Source organism: Gorilla gorilla, chromosome 13 (genome assembly GCF_029281585.2).
Source record: "Gorilla gorilla gorilla isolate KB3781 chromosome 13, NHGRI_mGorGor1-v2.1_pri, whole genome shotgun sequence".
NCBI lineage: Eukaryota > Metazoa > Chordata > Mammalia > Primates > Hominidae > Gorilla > Gorilla gorilla.
In genome coordinates this window covers 46,654,317-46,675,328 of record NC_073237.2, presented here as the reverse complement: position 1 = coordinate 46,675,328, position 21,012 = coordinate 46,654,317, and the positions used below count along the sequence as shown (strand labels likewise).

Sequence of the window (21,012 nt, the reverse complement as noted above, 5' to 3'; positions counted from 1 at the left end):
TTGGTTCCTACCCTGAATGACGTGGGAACACATTAAAGTGCTTTGGGGAGAAGAGTGATGTGATCTGAATTACACTAAATAGGACTGTCCTTACTCTTCTATTGAGAGTAGATTATAGGGGGCAAGCGTGGAAGCAGAGAGGCCAGCAGGAGCTTATTTTAATAACCCAGGCTATAGATGGTAGTAGCTTAGACCAGAGTGAGAAACAGTCTGATCCTAGATGTGTTTTGAATGTAGAGCTGACCGAATTTGCTGACTGATTGCATGTTAGGCAAGAGAGACATCAAAGATAACTATGAAGTCTAGTGCCTGAGCAAGTAGAAGAATGAATGGAGTTGTATTCATTAATATTGAGAGTACTATAGGAGGAGCAGGTTTGGGATGATGATGGAAAATCTGGAGTTTAGTTTGAATATGTTAAGTTTGAGAGGCCCACACATCCTAGTGCAGTCAAGTAGGTATTAGAATGCCTGAGTCTATAATACAGTGTAAAGGGCTAGCCTGCAGAGATACATGAGAATCATCAGCTTGCCAACTCAAGGAGGTGATACAATTGGCCAGACCTGATAAGAGGTGGGACTTCAGGGCCCAGGCTTGCTTGCTCATATCCCCAAGGCCCCTTGGACACATGCTTGGTGGCCTAACCCACTGGATAGTCGAAATCATCAAGATAGAGATGGGGTCCTTAAATCTATGGTTTTAAAATGTTTTCTGAATAATTCTGATATGCATCAGGTTGACCACCACTAGTAAAAGCCTTTAGACAAGGATTTTGTTTTTTGGAGACTTAGGGGTTTCCATCTGAAACTTTGAGTCCCACAGGAAATTTGATGGAATGGGAAAGAGAATGGGTTTGGGAGTGGCTCAGGCCTGAGCCTGAATCCAATCTTTTCCTGTTAGTAACTGTGAGAACTTGGATAGGCTTTCCAGGCTCTCTGAGGTTCCATATCCTTTCTTTATAGATGCAGCCCATCCCTCTTTCTGCAAATAGGAATAATTGAACCAAACGCACAGAGTTGTGAAGATTAAGGTAAATTGTTTGTATAAAGCTCCTGGCTTAGAGTAGACACCAATTAAAAGCTAATCTCACCTGCCACATATAAAACCACTGGAAGAAAACTTTTCTTGAATTTTGTTTCATCTTCATTTGTTTGGGGGCAATTTTCTGCTGCTGCTTTCTGTTATCTAATGGCCTAGCCTTCAAGATTTCAGATGTTGTCAGATAGGTTGGTTTTCTTTACCCCCCACCACCATCCTTTGAGCCCAAGACCGATTTGCTTGGTTGTCTGCTATACAACCACATGGATATTGTTAGACTTTGTGTTTCTGCAGTTGAAGTACTTACACACTTCCACTCTAAAATCTTCTCTTTGTCCTGCGTTCTTTATCTCACATTTGTATCATCACCTCCCACGTTTTCAGTCTAGAGACTAACACAGTGGTTCTCAACCTTGGCTGCACGTTAGAATCGCCTTTGGGATTTTAAAAACTGCCACGTCCAGACCACATGCCAAACCAATTACATCAGAATGTTTAGGAGTGAAATTTCTGAATTTGTTATTGATCTGTAACATACAAAAAGTGCAACACATATAAGTATATTGCTCAATGAACTATTATAAACTGATACTTCTGTTTAAAGGTACATGGTTCAAGAAACTGAACATTGTCAACATCCCAAAAGCTCCTTCCACAGATGCTAGCTGCCCTTACCTTTAATACTATACATTTTTATCAGTCTTGTAACTGAAATATGATCATAGAACATGTATTCTTTTGATCTGGCTTATTTTGTTCATCTTTCTATTTGTCCTACTTCTTTCATTCTCATTGCTCTGTAGAATTCCCTTGTGAGAACATAGCACAGTTTATTTGTCCATTTTCTCCACTGATGAGCATTTAGGTGTTTGCATTTTCTAGATATTTTGAATAGCACAGTTTTGTACATGTCTGTTATGCATGTACACATTTCTGATGGATATACACCTAGAAGTGGAGTTACTGGGTTGCAGGGTATGTGTCTATTCAGCTTTAGTAAACACTACCAAACTGTTGTCCAGAATTTTCTACCAATTTATCCTCCTACCAGCAGTATTTGAGAGTTCTGGTTGTTCCAAACTCTGAACACTTGATCTATCTCTGTTTTGTATACTTTACTCAGATTCTCCAGGTAACTAGAATGGCCTTTCCCAGGTCTCTCCCTTTACGGTTCACTCTTTCAGAAAGCCCAGCTCGAGCATCATCTGTTCATTAGCCTTCCCAGCCTTACTCTTTCAGGTGGAATTTGTTACTGTGTCTTCTGCATTGTAAATATTAATACATTACAGCCTCACCCACACTCTGCCTCACAGCAGTGAGTGAGCACTCTGACTCTCCACCTGGATAATAAGCTTTTTAAGAGCAGAGGCTGCACCTCACTTCTTTCAGAGTCTCCCTAGACATAGGACTTGCACATTATAGGTGCTTCATGAATATTTCTTTTGCTCACTTTATCACAGAGAAAATCTTTTAAAAATAGATTTTTGGTAAATGACTGTTCAACCAGGCAGTGAAACTTCACATTTCTTCTGTATAGGGAATGCATAATTGTTTCCAGTGTAACCTACTTATTGATTTTAATCAATTTAATCTTTTTTAAACTCCTTGGTGTGGGACTCATGATTTAGCTTGGGAACTCTCTTTTTCGGGGAAAATAAGAGCCTTTTTTCTGATTCTGGGAGAGCACGTGATCACTTTTTGTCATCCTCACATAGAGCAGATTTTCATGGCATAATTTAAGAAGGAAGTGCTTCCAAAGAGCCAGATTCCTAAGGGAAGATTGGAGTGAATGATGGCAAACCATATAGCTTTTTAGCCTACCTGAGAAGTGGAACTGTACTCTTCTGTACTTTACGAAATGGAGTCAGGAGAAATGAAAAGACTCAGTGGTAGCCTTGGAATCCTTAACATTTAATTAGTGTGAGGGAAAAGCAGGCCTGGTGCCAAGGAGACCTGCTCTCAAACCATCCTATGAGACCACAGAGTGAGTGGTGTGATCAGATTGTATCAGTAGCCTCTAGTGCCATTCCAAAGCACAGTGGGCGGTCATGGTACTTCTGAACAGGAAAGCTTTACCTAAGGGTTTGAAAAAATGATGTATACAGAAGCATTTTATAAAAAAATTAAAATGTTTAAATGAAGTAATTCAGCACACAGTGGGGAAGAGCAAGGAAAAACTGGAAGCCACAGGCACCTCTGCATCTTTCTGTCACCCCCTCTAATGCACGCCAGCCTTCATAGTATTAGGGCTGCTGCTTCAACTTCACCTCCCAAATCTCACGCAACCTCACTTTGGACCAATTCTAACTTTTGTCCATGGAAACACGCAAGGAAGGGACTCTGGGCAGTGCAGTTCTCTGTGCAACCAAGTTGTCAGTAGAGCATTCCAGAACACACACTCAGACAGGGGAGCCTGGAAGGGGGAAAGAAAGAATATTTTCCCCAGTATCCAGTGCCTGTTGTGTTGTCTGTGCTGGTTTTTGCTGTTTATCATTGAACACTGATAACAGTCTTACAAATGAGAGATTTCTCAGGGATTCACAGCTAACTAGCAAGATTTATAGCCTGGATTTTTAGCTATGTCTGTATGTGCTCAAAGCTAATGTTCATTTTAATGGACTCTGCTGTTTTCCATGGAAAGCAAGACCTAGTGGTTTTCCTGTTTGTTTGTTTGGGTTAGGAAATAAAAACTAAGATTTAGCAGAAGTACTGAGTTTACAGCATCCTCAGCTAGTTGCCACACTAGATAAGTAGCTGTAGGACAGACCAGGCAGTGACTCACATGGACACTGCTTTTAGGTCAGAGGAAAATAACTCAGGCAGGGCTAGCAGAGCTTCCATTTTATTCTCAGCAGAGCTTAGATCTCCCTTTGGCTGTTCCCAGAATTAGAAAGCTCGTCAGGGATGCTACAGATTATGCTTTAGAGTTGGGAGTTAGGACTGAGCCTCAACTGCCCCCATTTGTCTTCCTTAAAAGACAGCATAAATTTTAAGGTCAAAAAAGAAACTACTCATTTTAGCAGAGGACAAAACAGTGGGGCCCTTTTGGGAATAGGTCAGCCTTTTATGGTCATCCTAATTTTACTTCCTGCTGTTTTAATTCACCCAATACATTTCCTTCTGGGAATCACCTAGAAGTAGATTCATGAGTTTGAAGGAGAGGAGTTAGGTATGTTTAGAAGAGAAGGGACACAGATCTCTAAGGGCACATACAACTTGGTAAAGCAATCCAGGTTGAGAGTATATAATAGGAATTTGAGTGCTTTAAATTTGTATTTTCCAGGCTTACTCTCAGTTTCTTAAAGTACTGCTTTAAACAATCATTTAAAGATAATTATGTTAACATTTAAAGATGGTTAATTTGGAGGTCTGATGATATTTTTAATAACACAGAAGTTTCATTAACCCAAGATTCTTAATATGTAATAAATTTGTGAATGAACTTAAAAGCTGGTCTCTTCAGATATGTGGATTAATAGGCTTTTTTAAATCATTTGAAGTAGATAAGCTAGTAGAAAATAGCTTTCTTCCTCCTTCTTATGAAAATATAGAACATATCCAAGATATTCTTAGTAAAAGAATAAAGCTCTTCATAAATGAACAACATTCAAAATGATGTATTTGAAAATCAGCCACAATGTATTAAACTGTTTAGAATTACTTACCTGGAGACAGCCCTTAATAGAGCCAAGATATAAGCACTTACCACATCCAGCTTTTATAAAAGGAATGCATCCTTAAATGTAAAATGGCCTGAATAGGATTTGTAGGGATTAACTCGTGTGGTTTCATTACTCTGTTTCTCCTTTCCTTCTATTCATTCTGTGTGTTTTAGGTGTTGCCTATTGTATTTGCACTGTTTTCATTTTATTTGTGCTGTCATTCTTCAGTGTCCCACTAGTACCATGATATCAGCCATGATAATATTTATCATACTTGTTGCCACTGTTTATCTTACTCCTCACTATATTGTGAGCACCTTGAGGGCTGGGACTGTGTCCTTCCTGGATCTCAGATATGACTCACTGCAGAAAATAATGATATTGTTCCCTTAAAGATGATTCTGTGGCATTTTCTCTTTTTAAAAAAGAGACAGGCTCTTGCTGTGTCACCCAGAGTGGAGTGGCACCATCATAGCTCACTACCGCCTCAAACTCCTGGCCTTGAGCAATCTTTCCACGTCAGCTTCTCTAGTAATTGAGACTACAGGTGGGCACCACCATACCCTGCTAACTTTTAAATTTTTTTGTAGAAATGGGGTCTTGCTATGTTGCCTTGCTGGTCTCAAACTCCTGGCCTCAAATGATCCTCCTGCTTTGGGCACCAAAGGTGCTGGGATTATAGGCATAAGCCACCACACTTAGCCTGCATTTTCTATTTTCCAAACTTAACATATGATCTCTTTTATATGAAAAAGCAAATAAGAAGTGAATTTTATATTTTTCCAGTCACCACCAGCCTTTACATGTGCTGTTAGCCTAACTGCTACATACTGTTTGGATCTAAACTTAAAGATACTTCCCTCCAGGAATCCTTTGCGATGCCCCTCCCCAACAGACGAGGACAGTGCCGCATATCTGGGACTCTCCTCAATCCCCCGTCAAGGCACTTGGCATATTTACCTCACTCTAATTAATTTTAAAATAGACTCTACCCTCAGTTCATTATAAACTTTGTGAAAGCAGGGACCATAATTGTCGTGCTCATTGTAATATCCCTGGGACAGGGTTGCAGGATGTCCTCTCCTGATAACTTTTCTCGTCTCTATTCAATGCCTCTAAGACTCAAAGTTTAAATAAAAGCCTTGTGAAATAAATATCAAGATTGTCAGCCACTGAATGCTGGAAGTACCTTAAGCTGTGATTCTATCTGGGGTTTCCACTGAAGATGGGATTTGGGGTATAGTCCTAGGTTAATGTGTAATCCCAACTCTAATTTTGAACCTGAGGAACCTAGGTATCTTAGCATCAATTAAGTCATAGGCTTTAACAATTTTTTTAATAAAGCTGTTTTTGCCACTAACACTGGAATTGCTTTCTAGGCAACTTCTTTTATAAAAACAAAAACAAAGAAAGAGAAATTGAAATGTTCTCTTTGAGGCACAAAACTAATTTTCTCTAGTTATGTGCTAGAGAAGTGATTAAGTCTTTTAAATGAACACAGTATTTTTGCTCTTCATGGGTCTGTTTACCATCAGAATCTTAGTTGAGAAATGATTTTGAAAATAGTTCTATTTCATACATGGTATAAGTGAAACAAGGCATAAGGCACACTCTGCAGGAATTTACCATTGGTTCCTTACTTTAATCCTTAGACTCCTAGAATTGAACTATAAAACTAGAATAAAATTTAGAGATCATCACATAATTCGAGAGTTTGTAAAAAGCTCTCCATGGAAGCACCCAGCTCCACAGAGTCACTGCAGGGGCCACCACAGTGAAGGGAGGATGGGGAAGGGCACACAGTTATAGAGTTTGAGCCTGTAATCCTGCTTCATCCAGAACAGTGTTGCTGTAATTCATTATAAGATCTTAAGGGAAAGGGAGAGTTTAGTGCTTTAAAAAAGTGATTGATTAGACTGACTGATGGAGAGAACACTGGAGCGTACTGAAGGTACACTTATCAGTAGCTGAGCTACTTTGTAGGCTGCTCTGAGACCTGATCCTCCATCCAGCCCTATTTCCGCAGTGTCACATTGCCTACTCTGAAAGCTTGTTCTCTCTTCACCTTCAGCTTCCAGAGCTAAGCTCAGCATGATCAACACCATGTCAAAAATCCGTGGCCAGGAGAAGGGGCCAGGCTATCCTCAGGCAGAGGCGCTGCTGGCGGAGGCCATGCTCAAATTTGGAAGAGAGCTTGGAGATGATTGCAACTTTGGTAACAAGTGCTTCCTCACATTGTAATTCTTTCATTTGTCCATGGGGATTTTGGTGCTGGTAAGAAATTCTGTAGGGAATCGGTCAAATCATTTTATATTTTGGTTTTCAATTTTAGATCTTATACACATGGGCCAAAAATTTGTTTTCAGAATTATTTCATCCGCTCTAATGTGATTTATCTTACAAGTTTTCTTCCCACTCCCCCACCATAAGACCTCAGTCTTTACAACAGCTTTGGTTGACATATCCAGATGCCTCCTCGGCACTTTCTATTGGGTGTTTCTGGCAGTCATTGAGTATTGAAGCAGAGTGAGCAGGCACAGTCAGCATGATTCAAAGCCCTCCCTGCCTCATGGCCTTTTTCATAGATCTTTGCTCACTTGTATATGGTACCTAGTTCTACTGCCCAAGGTGAGACATGATTTATTCCTTCACCCTGTCTCCCCGAAAACTCAGCTACCACACCCAACATCTTCTATTTTCACCCCCTGGTGATGTGGGATCTCCTTCCTGGTTGAACCCTGCTATTTCTGGTACTTGCTTCTGCTAATAGATTTGCCTTAAGCTAGTCCCATATTAGGAAAAGCTGGTACTTACAAGAGAGGGCAGGGAGCTTCCTAAATTGCTTCTTAAAGGAAAAAGTAACTGTTACATTCTTGATGAGAGGTATTTACCCTCTTAGGGGGCATTGAGTCTGTTGCCTGGAGTGAACTGAAGATACCTATTCTCTCTTGTCTGTTGTCTTTAGAAGACAAGTGGTAATCTTTTGGGTTTTCATCTGTGAAGGGCCCTGTTATTGCGAGTGCATTTCATCTTCATTCTGTAACATGAAAGAGCTTTATTCTCTCCTAGGCCCAGCACTTGGTGAGGTCGGGGAGGCCATGCGGGAACTGTCGGAGGTCAAAGACTCTTTGGACATAGAAGTGAAGCAGAACTTCATTGACCCTCTTCAGAATCTTCATGACAAAGATCTTAGGGAAATTCAAGTATGTACAATGAGTCTTCTGGAAAGTGGGCAGTTGAAATCATACAGACGCAGATGCCTTTTTTCTTTAGAAAACATTTTTTTAGCTTACCCTGTGTGTTGTCAGCTCTGGGCACGTTAATTACAAAACAACCCAGTAAGACAAAATGAGAGAAACCAGAAATGTGATACTTTTCACCCTGTTACGACTGTGCCACTCATGAGGGGTGTCTCTGGCTTCTCTATGTTTGATTTTCATATTGAATAGTTTTTTTTCAGACTTTTTCTCCAGAGGATAATATTCTTTTCCTGAGAATACACAGTTTTGTTAATTATTCTATGGTTTGCTGGGCTGATTTCACCCACTAAAATGTTAGTTGTACTAGTTGTTAGCTTAAATAAATAGTTATTCTATCACTGTATAAGCACATATTTTCATTTTTTAATTTTTTTCCAAGTCCAGAAATTAGATGCATGTATGTGTTTTTATATTAATATTTTCATAATGGTTCTTAGGATTGAGGAAGACTACCAACTAGCCACTTTCTAAAACATGTAGAGCAGTTGAGCTATTTATAATAAATAAAGTTCATATGTCTTTGAGTGTGGAATGTTTGCTCACTTTTTTTTATCTAACAAATATTTGTTGAGCTTTTTGAAACTTTTTTGGGTGTAAAATGGATTGCCATAACTTGAACTAGGGCCTCTTCCTCCTTATTCTAGCTTAATCTCCTTTAGCAGTACCATTTGCTCAAGATTATAGAGTTAGTAAGTGACAGACTCACCCTAAATCCAAAATAGAAATCTGACTCCAATGCTGTACCCTATAGCTGATTGTTCAAATGTTTAAAAAAGGAAGTTCCTTCCAAATGAGCATTTAGTTTTTGGATCAGGGCATGGACTGAGGGGCGGGGGATGCAGTGTGAAGGAAGGTTTAGAATATTATTCTTCCTCCTTTCCTTTTCATTTCTTTAACCACTCCCTACTTTGTTTTCATTTCCTTTCATTCTGCTCCATACATACTAGTAACAAGGGAAAATCCAGGATTTTCCTTCATCCATTAGTAGTGAAAGACTAGCTATCAGGGAAAAAAAAATACTTTTTAGCTTTGGAAAACTACTTTGCTACCTGGTCACTAGAGATGATGGGTGGAGCCTGGGCAGCCATCTACTAGGTATGGTGCAAGGAGGGGATTGAAGCTCGGCATGGAGCATTAGATATAATCCCTTGGAAGGTCCCTTCCAAGTGAGATTTTGTTCTTGAGTTCAATTATATGTCAAGTGGGAGGCTTAAACTAAATCACTGGATTTAGTTTCTCTGGTGACAGCTGAATCAGTCAGCTGGGGCAAGTGTTAAGATGTAGATTCCTAGGCCCCCACCCTAGATATTGATTCAAGAGCTCAGGAATCCATATTGTGATGAGCAACTTACGTGATTCTAACAGACTGGATGATTTGAAAAGCAAGACTGCCATTTCTATCTCACTTAATTTCAAGGAAAGTGTTTTTCCTCTGGCTTCTCATGAGATACCATTTCTCTTGAAGACAGGGCCTGTGGGGCCTGTGAGTGTGTCCTTTCGTTGTGTGTAGGGCATGTGCATTCCTTCCCTGTTTCTGTCATGGGCTAGAAAGGCTTAGTCCAGCTTGGCTTTGGCCTGACAAGGCCAGAAAATAAAGGGCACTGATATTTCCTATAATTTATCTTTTATTCTTAATTATTTTTAAAGATATTCCCCCATATTTAGCCTTTGAAAGCATTGGCCCCATTGATGCATGTTTCTTTATTTCTCTGGTGGCGTTGTATTTTAAAACTTAGCCTGTCTTAATTTGGAAGTTAATGGACGTGATGGAGAAGTGAGCTCAAATAAGCCTTTTCCATAAGCCCTTTCAAAGCCTATTCCTGCCCTTGACTTTTTCAGCATCATCTAAAGAAGTTGGAGGGTCGACGCCTGGATTTTGATTATAAGAAGAAACGACAAGGCAAGATTCCAGATGAAGAGCTTCGTCAAGCTCTAGAGAAATTTGATGAGTCTAAGGAAATTGCTGAGTCAAGCATGTTCAATCTCTTGGAGATGGATGTAAGTGACTCCTGTGGTTTTCAATTTAATCTTATCATCGAGGCACAACATTAACGTGTTAAAGGCCATAAGCCTTAAAAGCATTAATATCTGATTACACTATGTGATAAGAACTTCAGTAGATAGTTATTTATTTTAAATAATTGTCAGTCATAAAGTAGACTGAGAAATAGAAAAGTTTTTTCTGCATTCCTGTAGTTTGATTTAACTAGATTCTCATCTGCTAATGAGTCTTAAAGTACAGATGCTCCTTAACTTATGATGGGGTTAAAGTCTTGAATATATCATGTAATTTATTGAATAATGCATTAAAAGTAAAAAACAGAATGGTTGTAAGGGTACTTGAAGTATGGTTTCTACTGAGCACATATCAATTTTGCACCATCATAAAGCCTACAAATCGTAAAGTCAGGGACCATCTCACTTATCAACAGTGGGAAGATAAAGGATATTTCTGAGGATCTATGTATAACTCATTAGAGGCCTGAGAACTCAGTTGTGGAGCAGGGGGCATCAGTAGTACTGGTGCAAGTCCCAGAGTCCAAAGGCCAGAAAGCCTAGAGCTGTGACATCCAAAGACAGGAGCGTATGGGTGTCCCTTCCCTAGAAGAGAGAGAGAACAAATTTGCCTTTCCTCTGCTTTTTATTCTATCTGGGTCCTGAGCTGAGTGGGTGATCTCCACCCCCATAGGGAAGGGCAGCTCTTCCTTTAGTCTACTAAGTGAATGCCAGTCTCCTCTGGAAACACCCTAACAGACACACCCAGAAATAATGCTTTACCAGCTATCTGGGGATCCCTTAATCTAGTCAAGTTGTCACCTAAAATTAACCATCACATTGCCTACTTGCCTTACTCCTGACTGTGGCAGGGGAAGCATGTTGAACATATCCAGACTTTCCTACCACCTGGAGACAGTGTAGGTTTTTGTTTATGTAAAACAACTTGTGTCCACCTAACTCCTCGAGAGGAATACTGTGGGCCTGAGGGGTGCTCCAAATCACAGTGCTCCTTCCCTGCAACACAGCACCCCTCCCCATCCCCAAATTCATGGGACAACACTGCTTCTGTTGACTTGGAGGCTGCTACCCAGCTGGATCATAATGTGAAACATAAAATCAAGAGAAATCAACTTAGAATATTAGAGCAAGAATGAACTCAAGATGTCGCTTGATTTAACCCTTTTACATTACAGATGAGGCTCAGAGAGCTCAGAAGATTTTCTGTCATACCATGTCGCCTCTCCGGGTACATTATGTGAGATATTGTCACATTTTTATTAACAGTACCGATATTAACAGCATGAAAAGTATAAGGAACAAAGAGTCCTTTGGCCAGTGTACCTTCTTTTCTATAGGAAATCAATAAAAGAAGTCAAATCCCAGATACAAGATTGTAGCTAAGCATGAGACTCTTTAGAGCTATATGGTCTTCCTGAGGGTTACCCATGTTGCTTCTCCTCATGGTACTGATACGCATGATTCTAAGCATAAGGATGCTTTCTTTTATCCTTGATGGATTTGAAGCCTGCAGAACTATCTATCTTAGTTGGCTTATCACATAGTCATCAGCACCACCAACCAGGGGCTGTGTGTTGAGGGCAGCCCAGTTGTATGTATGAAACAGTAGTGGCTGTTTAGGGATGGTAACGTGTAAACTAAGCCATGATTTTCCCGTCAATCTGCAGATTGAACAAGTGAGCCAGCTCTCTGCACTTGTGCAAGCTCAGCTGGAGTACCACAAGCAGGCAGTCCAGATCCTGCAGCAAGTCACGGTCAGACTGGAAGAAAGGTATTCTACAGTTCCCTGCATTTCACATTTGCATTTTATTGCTATAAAATGATGTATAAAGAAATGGAAATCATAGACTACATTTGGAGACAAACGTCTGCCAAAATTCCGCTTATCCTACCCAGGCGCCTTGTGGATTGTTTTGATTTTGTTTTTTCTTGTGCTTTGTTTTACGTTGTTCTGTTGAATCTAATTTTCTGCTTATGAGAGATCGATACTTGGATTATATTTTGGCTGCCACAGGTGGAACACCAGGATGCTACTGCTGATAATGGATGCCATTTGCTGAGCAGTTATTCCATGTGGGTACTGGATACATATCATCATCAATCTTATAACAGCCCTGTAACCTAAGTGTTTTTAGCCTCGACTAACAGATGAGTAAACTGAGGCTAAGAGAGGTGAAGTAACTAGCCCAGGGTCACTCAGTGGTACAAGTGGAGTTCACAGCCAGCCATAACCTGTTTGAAAGGCTGTTTCTTTTCACATCTTGTGTTTCTCTGAATGGTGGTCAAGTTCTCTGCCATCAGAGAGAGCTACTATCGCCTCGTTAGATGTACCTCACAGCAGGGCTGTAGTAGTAGGAAACTACCGTGTGAATGTGGCTCCGTGGAGTTGTGGGGCACAGCCTGTTTGGCTATATACTAGTGGCCCTATGTTATGTGTTATTTTAATTTAGCCAGATTAAACAGGATGATTTTGCTGAACATGTATACCTCAAAGGGTCACCTCAGCAGGCTTTTTTCTTAGGCCACATGGCCAGATTAGACTCTCACAGCTGATCACATGGCTGCCTGCATGAAGAAGACACCAATCATACGATTCCACACCTGTTTTCGTTGTTTTCCCTCAGGCTGATCTCATCTCAGTATTTTCTTTGATTCAAGGTTTAATTGAGCATTTTCCTTCGGCGCAGCCTTGTGGAAATTTATGTAATGCTGAAGCCTCCAGAAAGGTTTTAAAACCATATACTTCAAAAATACTAAAGAAATATTATGTGTCTTTGTAATGTCTCTTGAGCATGAAGGGAGCCCTTTCCTTTTTTTCCTCTGAAATATGTTCAAAGTCAGGATGATTCTACAGTTACCATACCCTAAACCCTCGCCCTCCCTTGTAAATCTCTTACATACTTTGTTTATTGAATAACTGAAACTGTGGAAAATATTTAGGGGTATGTAGAAGACAATTATTAGCCATACCTTTCCAATTTCCTTCTGTCTTCCCTCTTTCCTTTCCTCCTCCCTATATCTCAAACTGCTCATTCTTCTAAGAGCACACAGTATATTTCCTCCTTCCCTCTGTCCAAACCTTCTCATGTTCTGAATAGAATAGCTCCCTTTCACATTTTCATCTGGAAACAACTCCTGTGTATCTTTTAGTTCTCTCCTTAAACCTCCTCCAGCTTCCTTGTGGAGAGACAGACTCCTTCCCACCTTCATCCACAACCACACCCCTGTGTTCCTGTGGCACTTTGTAGATATCTCTGACAGTGCTTACTAAAATTTATGGTAATCAGTTGTTTGTGTTCTGTCTCCCTTACAGACCATAATCTGTTTGTGTCTTTTTTAAAATTGAAAAAATTGTGGGTACATAGGTGTATATATTTATGAGATACATGAGGTGTTTTGATAGAGGCATGCAATGCATAATAATCGTATCATGGAGAATGGGGTATGCATCCCCTCAAGCATTTATCCTTTGTGTACAAGAACTGTGTTTTAATTCATTTTTGTGTTCCTGGTACCTAGCACAGTGCATATTTGGATAAAGGACTCTGAATAAATGAGAGAGGAAGTGAGGGATTGAGAGAGAGAATGAAGACAGTGAGGACATGGCCCCATAAAGGGACATCACCAAAATCTCAGACATATACATACAAGAAAACTAAGGGTCCTTTTTTGATTTCCCACACTTCATCTTGGTAGCATGGTGGGTGACCCAAGCATTTCCTGAATCTTGATATTTGCTTTTCATTTTACTTCTTAACTGGCTACATAACCTTTCCACCACTTTTCTTTTTACTGCAGAATAAGACAGGCTTCATCTCAGCCTAGAAGGGAATATCAACCTAAACCACGAATGAGCCTGGAGTTTCCAACTGGAGACAGTACTCAGCCCAATGGGGGTCTCTCCCACACAGGCACTCCCAAACCTTCAGGTAAGAGCTGAGACTGCAGATCCTATTGCATAGCCCTTGGCATATCCATTGGCACTCTTCCAGAAATTTTAGGAATAGTCCAATCTGGCTGCATAGGAAATATGCAGTAATACATTTCTTATGGAGTCAGTTGTCAGGTAGAAACTCTGTTAAAGGAATCCTTTTGTCTTTTTTTCATTTACCTTTTCTTTCCTTCCTTCTCATTCTTCTCTATAAAACTTTCTTTGTATGTCCCATTTTCTCTGTCAATCATCAGCACACATGAACACATTTTGTTTTGACCCTCCTTTGTGGTCGTAAATCGCCTTTCCTTGTCAGTTTGGTCTGCGAGTGTTATCTTTTCTCCTGCCTGTTCGCTCTGAATCCAGCCTGTATAACAGTGAATGCCCCTGGACAGTGTGTCCCCATATGCATTCGCATATAACCCACAGACAGCAAGCGGCTCCAGAAATGTGCTGATGAGCTGGATTTCTTGAGTCACAGAAGCATATGGTTAAATATATTTGCAGAAGAAGATATTTTGAAACTCGACACTTGCTGGGTTTTCTTTCCCATGCCTCACCTCTGATCACTTTATCATGCTGTGGCACTGGGCTTGATATAATAAAAGCTAGATGACATTTTATCTCAGGAATATCGATGCATACCAAATAGAGCATTCTTTACCTTGTCACACTTGCTCTCCACTCCTACACGCAGATTACACAACAGCCTGTGCTGGAGACATTTTCAACCTCCACATTTGCTTGTTTGAAGTGGGAACTGTCTTATACTGGATGTGGATGTTAGAGATAGGTAGCTTTCTTTTATTTTTCCTGTATCCCCAGTGCTTGATGTTCTACTGTAGAAAACTTCTTATAAGATGCTCTCAGGAGACTTATTAAGAAAAAAAGTGAGGTCTGAGCCGGCAGGTGGTGCTCTCTGTCCTTTGCGTTCAGCACTTCAGGGCATGACATAAGCAGCTGTGGCTCCTGGAGCTGGCCACCAGGACTAGTCACAGAAATTGTGTATAGCTGTGCTTCTCCCTGTCTGAAAACCAACCATATATTTCACTTTTCATCTGGAGACTCAGTAATTTGCTTCTTTCTCTAAATAAAAATATAAATTACATTGTTTCCTTTCCAGCCACCTAGATGGCATGGGAGCTGTGTGCACTTGTCTGAGTCTGTATCTACATGTGTATGTATGTAGTATTAATACAGTGGGTCATTTGGAATAGATCCCTCTTAAGATATGATTTCATCCTTCATTATTTTACTCAAGGTGGAGTACATTATTTTTGTATGCCATAGCTCCAGTGCACTGCATATATTTATATAAGCAACAGTTTACTTACCAAGTATAAATTACAAAATTTTTTACATAATCTCATTTAGTAGCCACAGTAGTAATGTGAAGTAAGTCCTATTGTTACATCCAATTACAGACAGTGAAACTGAGAGTGAAGTACCATGTGCAAGGTCACAGAAAGTAAAACTTGAACTCAGTGTTTTATATTATTCTGTTTTCACCACATTACAGCAGTTTTCCAGAGGCTGGGGTTATCATTTTAAAGAGTGATAAGCGAACTGTTACTTAAAAGCATTCTCCATGTAATTCACCATACTTTTTCAGATATGCAAAGGTTTTAAAGTGCTCAGATGAGAGAATTCTTGCCATGCTGTGTTATTAACTTACATCATTATATTCTTCTTAAGTCATTGTCCCTCCTATTTCTGGGCATTATCACGAAGGCAAACTATAATGAACTGTGTTGTATGTATCACAAGAATAGATGTGACTGTTTTTCATACTGGAAACAGAAACAGGAATATACAGCAACTTCCAAAGGTCCAAGAAAGCTTCTGAGGATTGGTAGAGGGCAAGATGCCCAGTGCAGTGGACACTAAGGTCCAGTAGCAAGAGGAAACTTCAACAGGAAGAGGAATGAGGGAGGAAAGACGGGGAGCAGCAAGCCAGGTGGGTACAGCAGGCAGCAGATTCTGTGAGTTAAATACCCCTTATCCTTTTGTGTTCTTCTCTTCTCTCCTGCTCTTACTCCCAGGTGTCCAAATGGATCAGCCCTGCTGCCGAGCTCTGTACGACTTTGAACCTGAAAATGAAGGGGAGTTGGGATTTAAAGAGGGCGATATCATCACACTCACTAACCAAATTGATGAGAACTGGTATGAGGGGATGCTGCATGGCCATTCAGGCTTCTTCCCCATCAATTATGTGGAAATTCTGGTTGCCCTGCCCCATTAGGATGTTATGCTGGCTGGCTCGCCTCCTCTTGACCCAGATAGTTACGGTTAACCACTGCTTTGGCAATGCTGCTTATAACACATCCGAAGTGCAGGCCGCAGTGGTCCACGTCATCCAGCCCCACCAAGTGACTTTGGTTGACTTGTGGGCTCCCACAGGAGTCATGGTGATGGATGATATCCTCTTAGCCTGGTGGGCATGGCATGTGCTTTTTAAAACATCATCTGAGACCAGCCAGTAGTCACAGAACTGCTGTTTACACAGTTCTCAGGAGGCTGTGGTTTCTTAGAATATGACCATGAGCCATTTCACAGAAAAACCATCCCACCGAAGATATTGTCTATCACCCCAGGGGCCATCTGAAGGTCTCTTTGCATTTCTCCATGCAAAGAGGAGAAAGCTTTTGCTTTCACACTGTCCCTTCCCAAATATGTGAGTCATGGAATTGTCAAAGTAAGCCTTCCCTCACCAGCAAATTGTCTCCTGATCTGAATGAATTTGTCTCTTAATGCATCCATAGAAAAGTGTTAATTGTGGGTTCAAAGCATTCTCTGCAAATAGGCATCTCAGCTCCTCACACTTATGGCTATTTCTGACGTATAGCCAGTTTTCTTCCTTCCTTGCTATTAAAGCCAGAGCGGCAATTCCAAATTATTTTTCAGTAAGACAGTTAATCAGCATTATTGTGAGAGGGACTGAAAAGAAATTCTCCATTATGAGGAATTGGGAAGAAATCTGGTATCCAAGCTTAAATTTCTTGCTATACAGAAACTATGTATGTATTTAGGCTATTTCTGAAGGGCACAGGGAAGGGGGAACAAATATCTTCACTTCAGTTTTATTTGTGAATTACATGTTTCATGAATCCATTTGGCACAGAGACACAAGGAAGAAAACACTAGTAACCATCTTTCCGCTAGTTCATAGACTGAGAAACAGTAAATACCTTTCCTTTCCACTTTTACCCTGTGTTCTTTGAACATCATTTGTGCAGATTCTGCCCTCAATGAGGACCAAATAAAGATGATTTTTGTGCTTAGCAGTTTAAGGTATATGGCTGCATATGCAAAACTCTTTCCCAATTCAGTCGCTACTTTTACTTCTGCCCCTTCTATCCATCGTCTTCATTTTGTGTGTACAGTGCTGTGTGTAAGCGTATCAGTGTGTTTTTTTTATTTGTATCAGTCATGAAAGTCCTGTTAGGTATCCAGAGTTCTATTTATCTAGCTGTACAGTCTCTTTCAGAGGTTTAACGTGCTGCTTCCGATGTGCCACCTGCAGTAGTGGATCATGTGGAGTGAAAGGCAAATCTTACTGCTTAATGTATAAACTCTCACCACAGGAAGCATCGCTGTTTCCAATAAATATTGCTGAAGACAGAACCAAAGGCTCTGCTCCTTCATTTTGTGTCAGTTCTTTGGGTCTAACAATGGGTGGATGGGGGCTGGTTTCAGTCTCCATTGCTTTCTCATGCAGCCAAACAAGACCTGGCTCCAACTTCGTATCTATCTGTTTACACGTAGGAAAAGTTTCAGCAGCAAGGAAGTAGCTAGCCTGGACATTGGGACCTTCCTGGTAACCCCAGGAAGGAGGAGAATTTGGGAGAGAAGAAAGTAAGGAGAATTAGGTCTCATAGATGTTAAATGATATATTGTTAAAAGTGGTATCATCTGAAGAATATAATGTTAGGGAGGGGAAATAAAATATATCTCTTCAAGTAGCCTCTTATTTTCTTTCATAATTGAAGATAAAGAAATAGACATGGAAATATAGTTTGATCGAAAGCCACTATTAGGCCAGGTGCAGTGGCTCACACCTGTAATCCCAGCACTTTGAGAGGCCAATGCAGGCGGATCAACTGAGGTCAGGAGTTCGAGACCAGCCTGGCCAACATGGAAAAATCTCGTCTCTGCTAAAAATACAAAAATCAGCTGGGCGTGGTGGTGCATGCCTGTAATCTCAGCTACTCAGAAGACTGAGGCACGAGAATCACTTGAACCTGGGAGGCAGAGGTTGCAGTAAGCCGAGATCACGCCACAGCACTCCAGCCTAGGGTGACAGAGTAAGACGCTGCCTCCAAAAAAAAAAAAAAAAAAAAGGCCAGTATTATTTTCTCTTGATGTATATGTTTGGGGTGTGGGTGGGAATAGGGGAGCAGCAAGGCACACAGAATGTGTATTTTCTGAGTTCCCAGGAAAATAAACATGTTCTTTGTGTATTAGGGGCCATTTCTATTATTTTGTGCTGAGGCCAATAGTCCAGATTTTCTAATCTAACATGAATAGTTGTAATTAAATATACTAAGTTTCTGTTAGTCCATTTTCATACTGCTATGAAGAAATACTTGAGACTGGGTAATTTATAAAGGAAGAGGTTTAATGGACTCGCAGTTCCACTTGGCTGGGGAGGCCTCACAATCATGGTGGAAGGTGAAGGAGGAACAAATGTACGTCTTATATGGTGACAGGCAAGAGAGCGTGTGCAGGGAAATTGCCTTTTATGAAACCATCAGATCTCATGAGACTTATTCACTATCAGGAGAACAGCATGGGAAAACCCACCCCCATGATTCAATTACCAATTACCTCCCACCTGGTCCCTCCCACAACATGTGGGGATTATGGGAACTACAATTGAAGATGAGATTTGTGTGGAGACACAGCCAAACGATATCAAAGTTCTATATGTGAACTAGTCTAACGTGAAAATATTTTTTTCTAGCTGTATGAGTTCTAGAGTATTACAGATCAATTCTCTAAAGCAATTTTAAGAAATACCAATGATATTGTGACTATAGAAAATCATAAAGAATCCAAAGATAAACTATTAGAAAAATCAGTGAATTTAATAGGATCACTAGATATGAGGAATATACAAAAATCTATTTCTATATATCAATAACAATCAGAAAAAATGCAATTTAAAAAAATGTCATTCACAAAGGCATCAGAAATCAAAACCGGCCGGGCCCGGTGGCTCACGCCTGTAATCCCAGCACTTTGGGAGGCCGAGGCGGGTGGATCACGAGGTCAGGAGATCGAGATCATCCTCGCTAACACGGTGAAACCCTATCTGTACTAAAAATACAAAAAATTAGCCGGGTGTGGTGGCGAGTGCCTGCAGTTGCAGCTACTCAGGAGGCTGAGGTAGGAGAATGGCCTGAACCCAGGAGGCGGAGCTTGCAATGAGCCAAAATCACACCACTACACTCCAGCCTGGGTGACAGAGTGAGACTCCGTCTCAAAAAAAAAAAAAAAAAAACTCAAAACCATAGATACAAATCTAGCAAGATTGTACATGATCTCTGCATAGAAAATTATGGAACATATTTGAGAAAGCAATTGAAAGATATTCTGTGTTTTTAGATTGGAAAACTCAGTCTTGTAAAGGTATCATTTTCCTCCAAATCTAGCTGTTTATTAAGTGCGATTTCAACCAGAAATCTCAGGAAGTTTGTTTCCATGTGTTCGAGAACTGACAAGTTCAACTTTTAAGCCTGTCATAAAATTTTTGTGGAAAAGCAAAAAGATGTTTTTTCTCAAAGAAGAACAAAGTTGGAGGACTAACTCTTTCTAGATATAAAACATTAAAAAGTTACAGTAATTAAGGTAGTATGGTTTTGATACAAAGATAGCAGAATAGATTGTCTATACAGAATAGCGAGTCCAGAAAGAGACATAGATGCATTCGACCATATTTGAAGGAAAAGCATTCCATTATGTTTAGTGTGATGCACTCATATCAACTGAAGCTTTTTAATATCAGTTCCATAACCCCAAAGTGAAAACAGCAAGACTTTGTGCCAAATACAGTAATCTCACTATGAGTCAATGTCACATGAAACAAGTGTCATGACCACAGATTCCAGGAAGAACTTACTCTTGATTTAAGGAAGAGTTTTGGAGACCATTACTAATGCACTCACCAGATACAGGACTGTTTGAATTCTTTATTTTTATTGAGGTATAGTTAATACCTTAGTACAAAACCTTACGTATGGAAATTACTCAGTGGACCACCACTAGAAGTAGAGCTTGCCAGAAAACACTTGTTCTTCCAAGTCAAATCATTGAAACAAACTGCCTGAAGTGGAAACAGAAGCAGAATTAAACTGAACTAAAATGATTAATAAATTCAGTGAGGCAATGGTTTCATTTCTTTTTCTAATAGGTCTACTAGGTTTAATAGGTCTTAAAGAGAAAACTCAAGGAGTATAGTTATTTTCACGTAGTTTCTCTTTGCCATAAATCAGTAGACAATAAGAATGATATGACCTAGAATGGAAGTTTCCCTGGGGCTGTGTATAGTACACAACATACATTCTGGAACGTGCCAAGTCCTGTTCTGCATACATTATTTAGGAAATTGAGATTAGCCCAACACTCCATTTTCAAGATAGCTTCTAGTGTTCTGGATGAAACCGTTAATATATGGGCACTTTTATTTTCTTTCACTGAGATCCCAGGAAACAGTATGTGGGCACTTTTAAAGCCTGTGTTTCATTAGCCAGATTAAGAACTACTGCTAAACATGCAGACTGCCTTCCATCCCACGGAGATGGGGAAGTGATGAAGGAGGGACGTTATGCTGAAGAAGGAGGCAGACAGCTGCCATTAGAACTCTGGGTGGTGGTTCGTGGAAGAGACTTAGAGTGCTGCAAGGCCATACCAGCAATTTCTAGGCCCAGCTTTTGGGGACTAGTTATGAGCGCCTTGGTTAAAGGGGCTGTCAAGGAAAAGAACAAAGCTATTTTTTAAGGACCCATTGAATGCTAACTGCTTACAGTCAGGCAGTTGAATGTTACTCTGCTATCATGTATGCCTAAGTGATGGCAGCCTTCCACTTAAGGGCAGGAGACAACTG

The 21,012-nt window shown here is 40.3% G+C and overlaps 1 protein-coding gene across 1 annotated transcript in view; it reads left to right on the top strand.

The window, feature by feature from the left end:
• SH3GL2 (SH3 domain containing GRB2 like 2, endophilin A1) overlaps nt 1-19,417 on the top strand; it is a 216,765-nt gene extending 197,348 nt beyond the window's left edge. The window contains exons 4-9 of the mRNA XM_019034047.4: nt 6,772-6,915; nt 7,770-7,903; nt 9,800-9,958; nt 11,644-11,747; nt 13,775-13,905; nt 15,950-19,417. Of these exons, the coding sequence (XP_018889592.1) occupies nt 6,772-6,915; nt 7,770-7,903; nt 9,800-9,958; nt 11,644-11,747; nt 13,775-13,905; nt 15,950-16,149 (872 nt within the window). The 3' untranslated portion in view covers nt 16,150-19,417. The remainder of the gene's footprint in view (nt 1-6,771; nt 6,916-7,769; nt 7,904-9,799; nt 9,959-11,643; nt 11,748-13,774; nt 13,906-15,949) is intronic.
• Nucleotides 19,418-21,012: the final 1,595 nt, after the last annotated feature.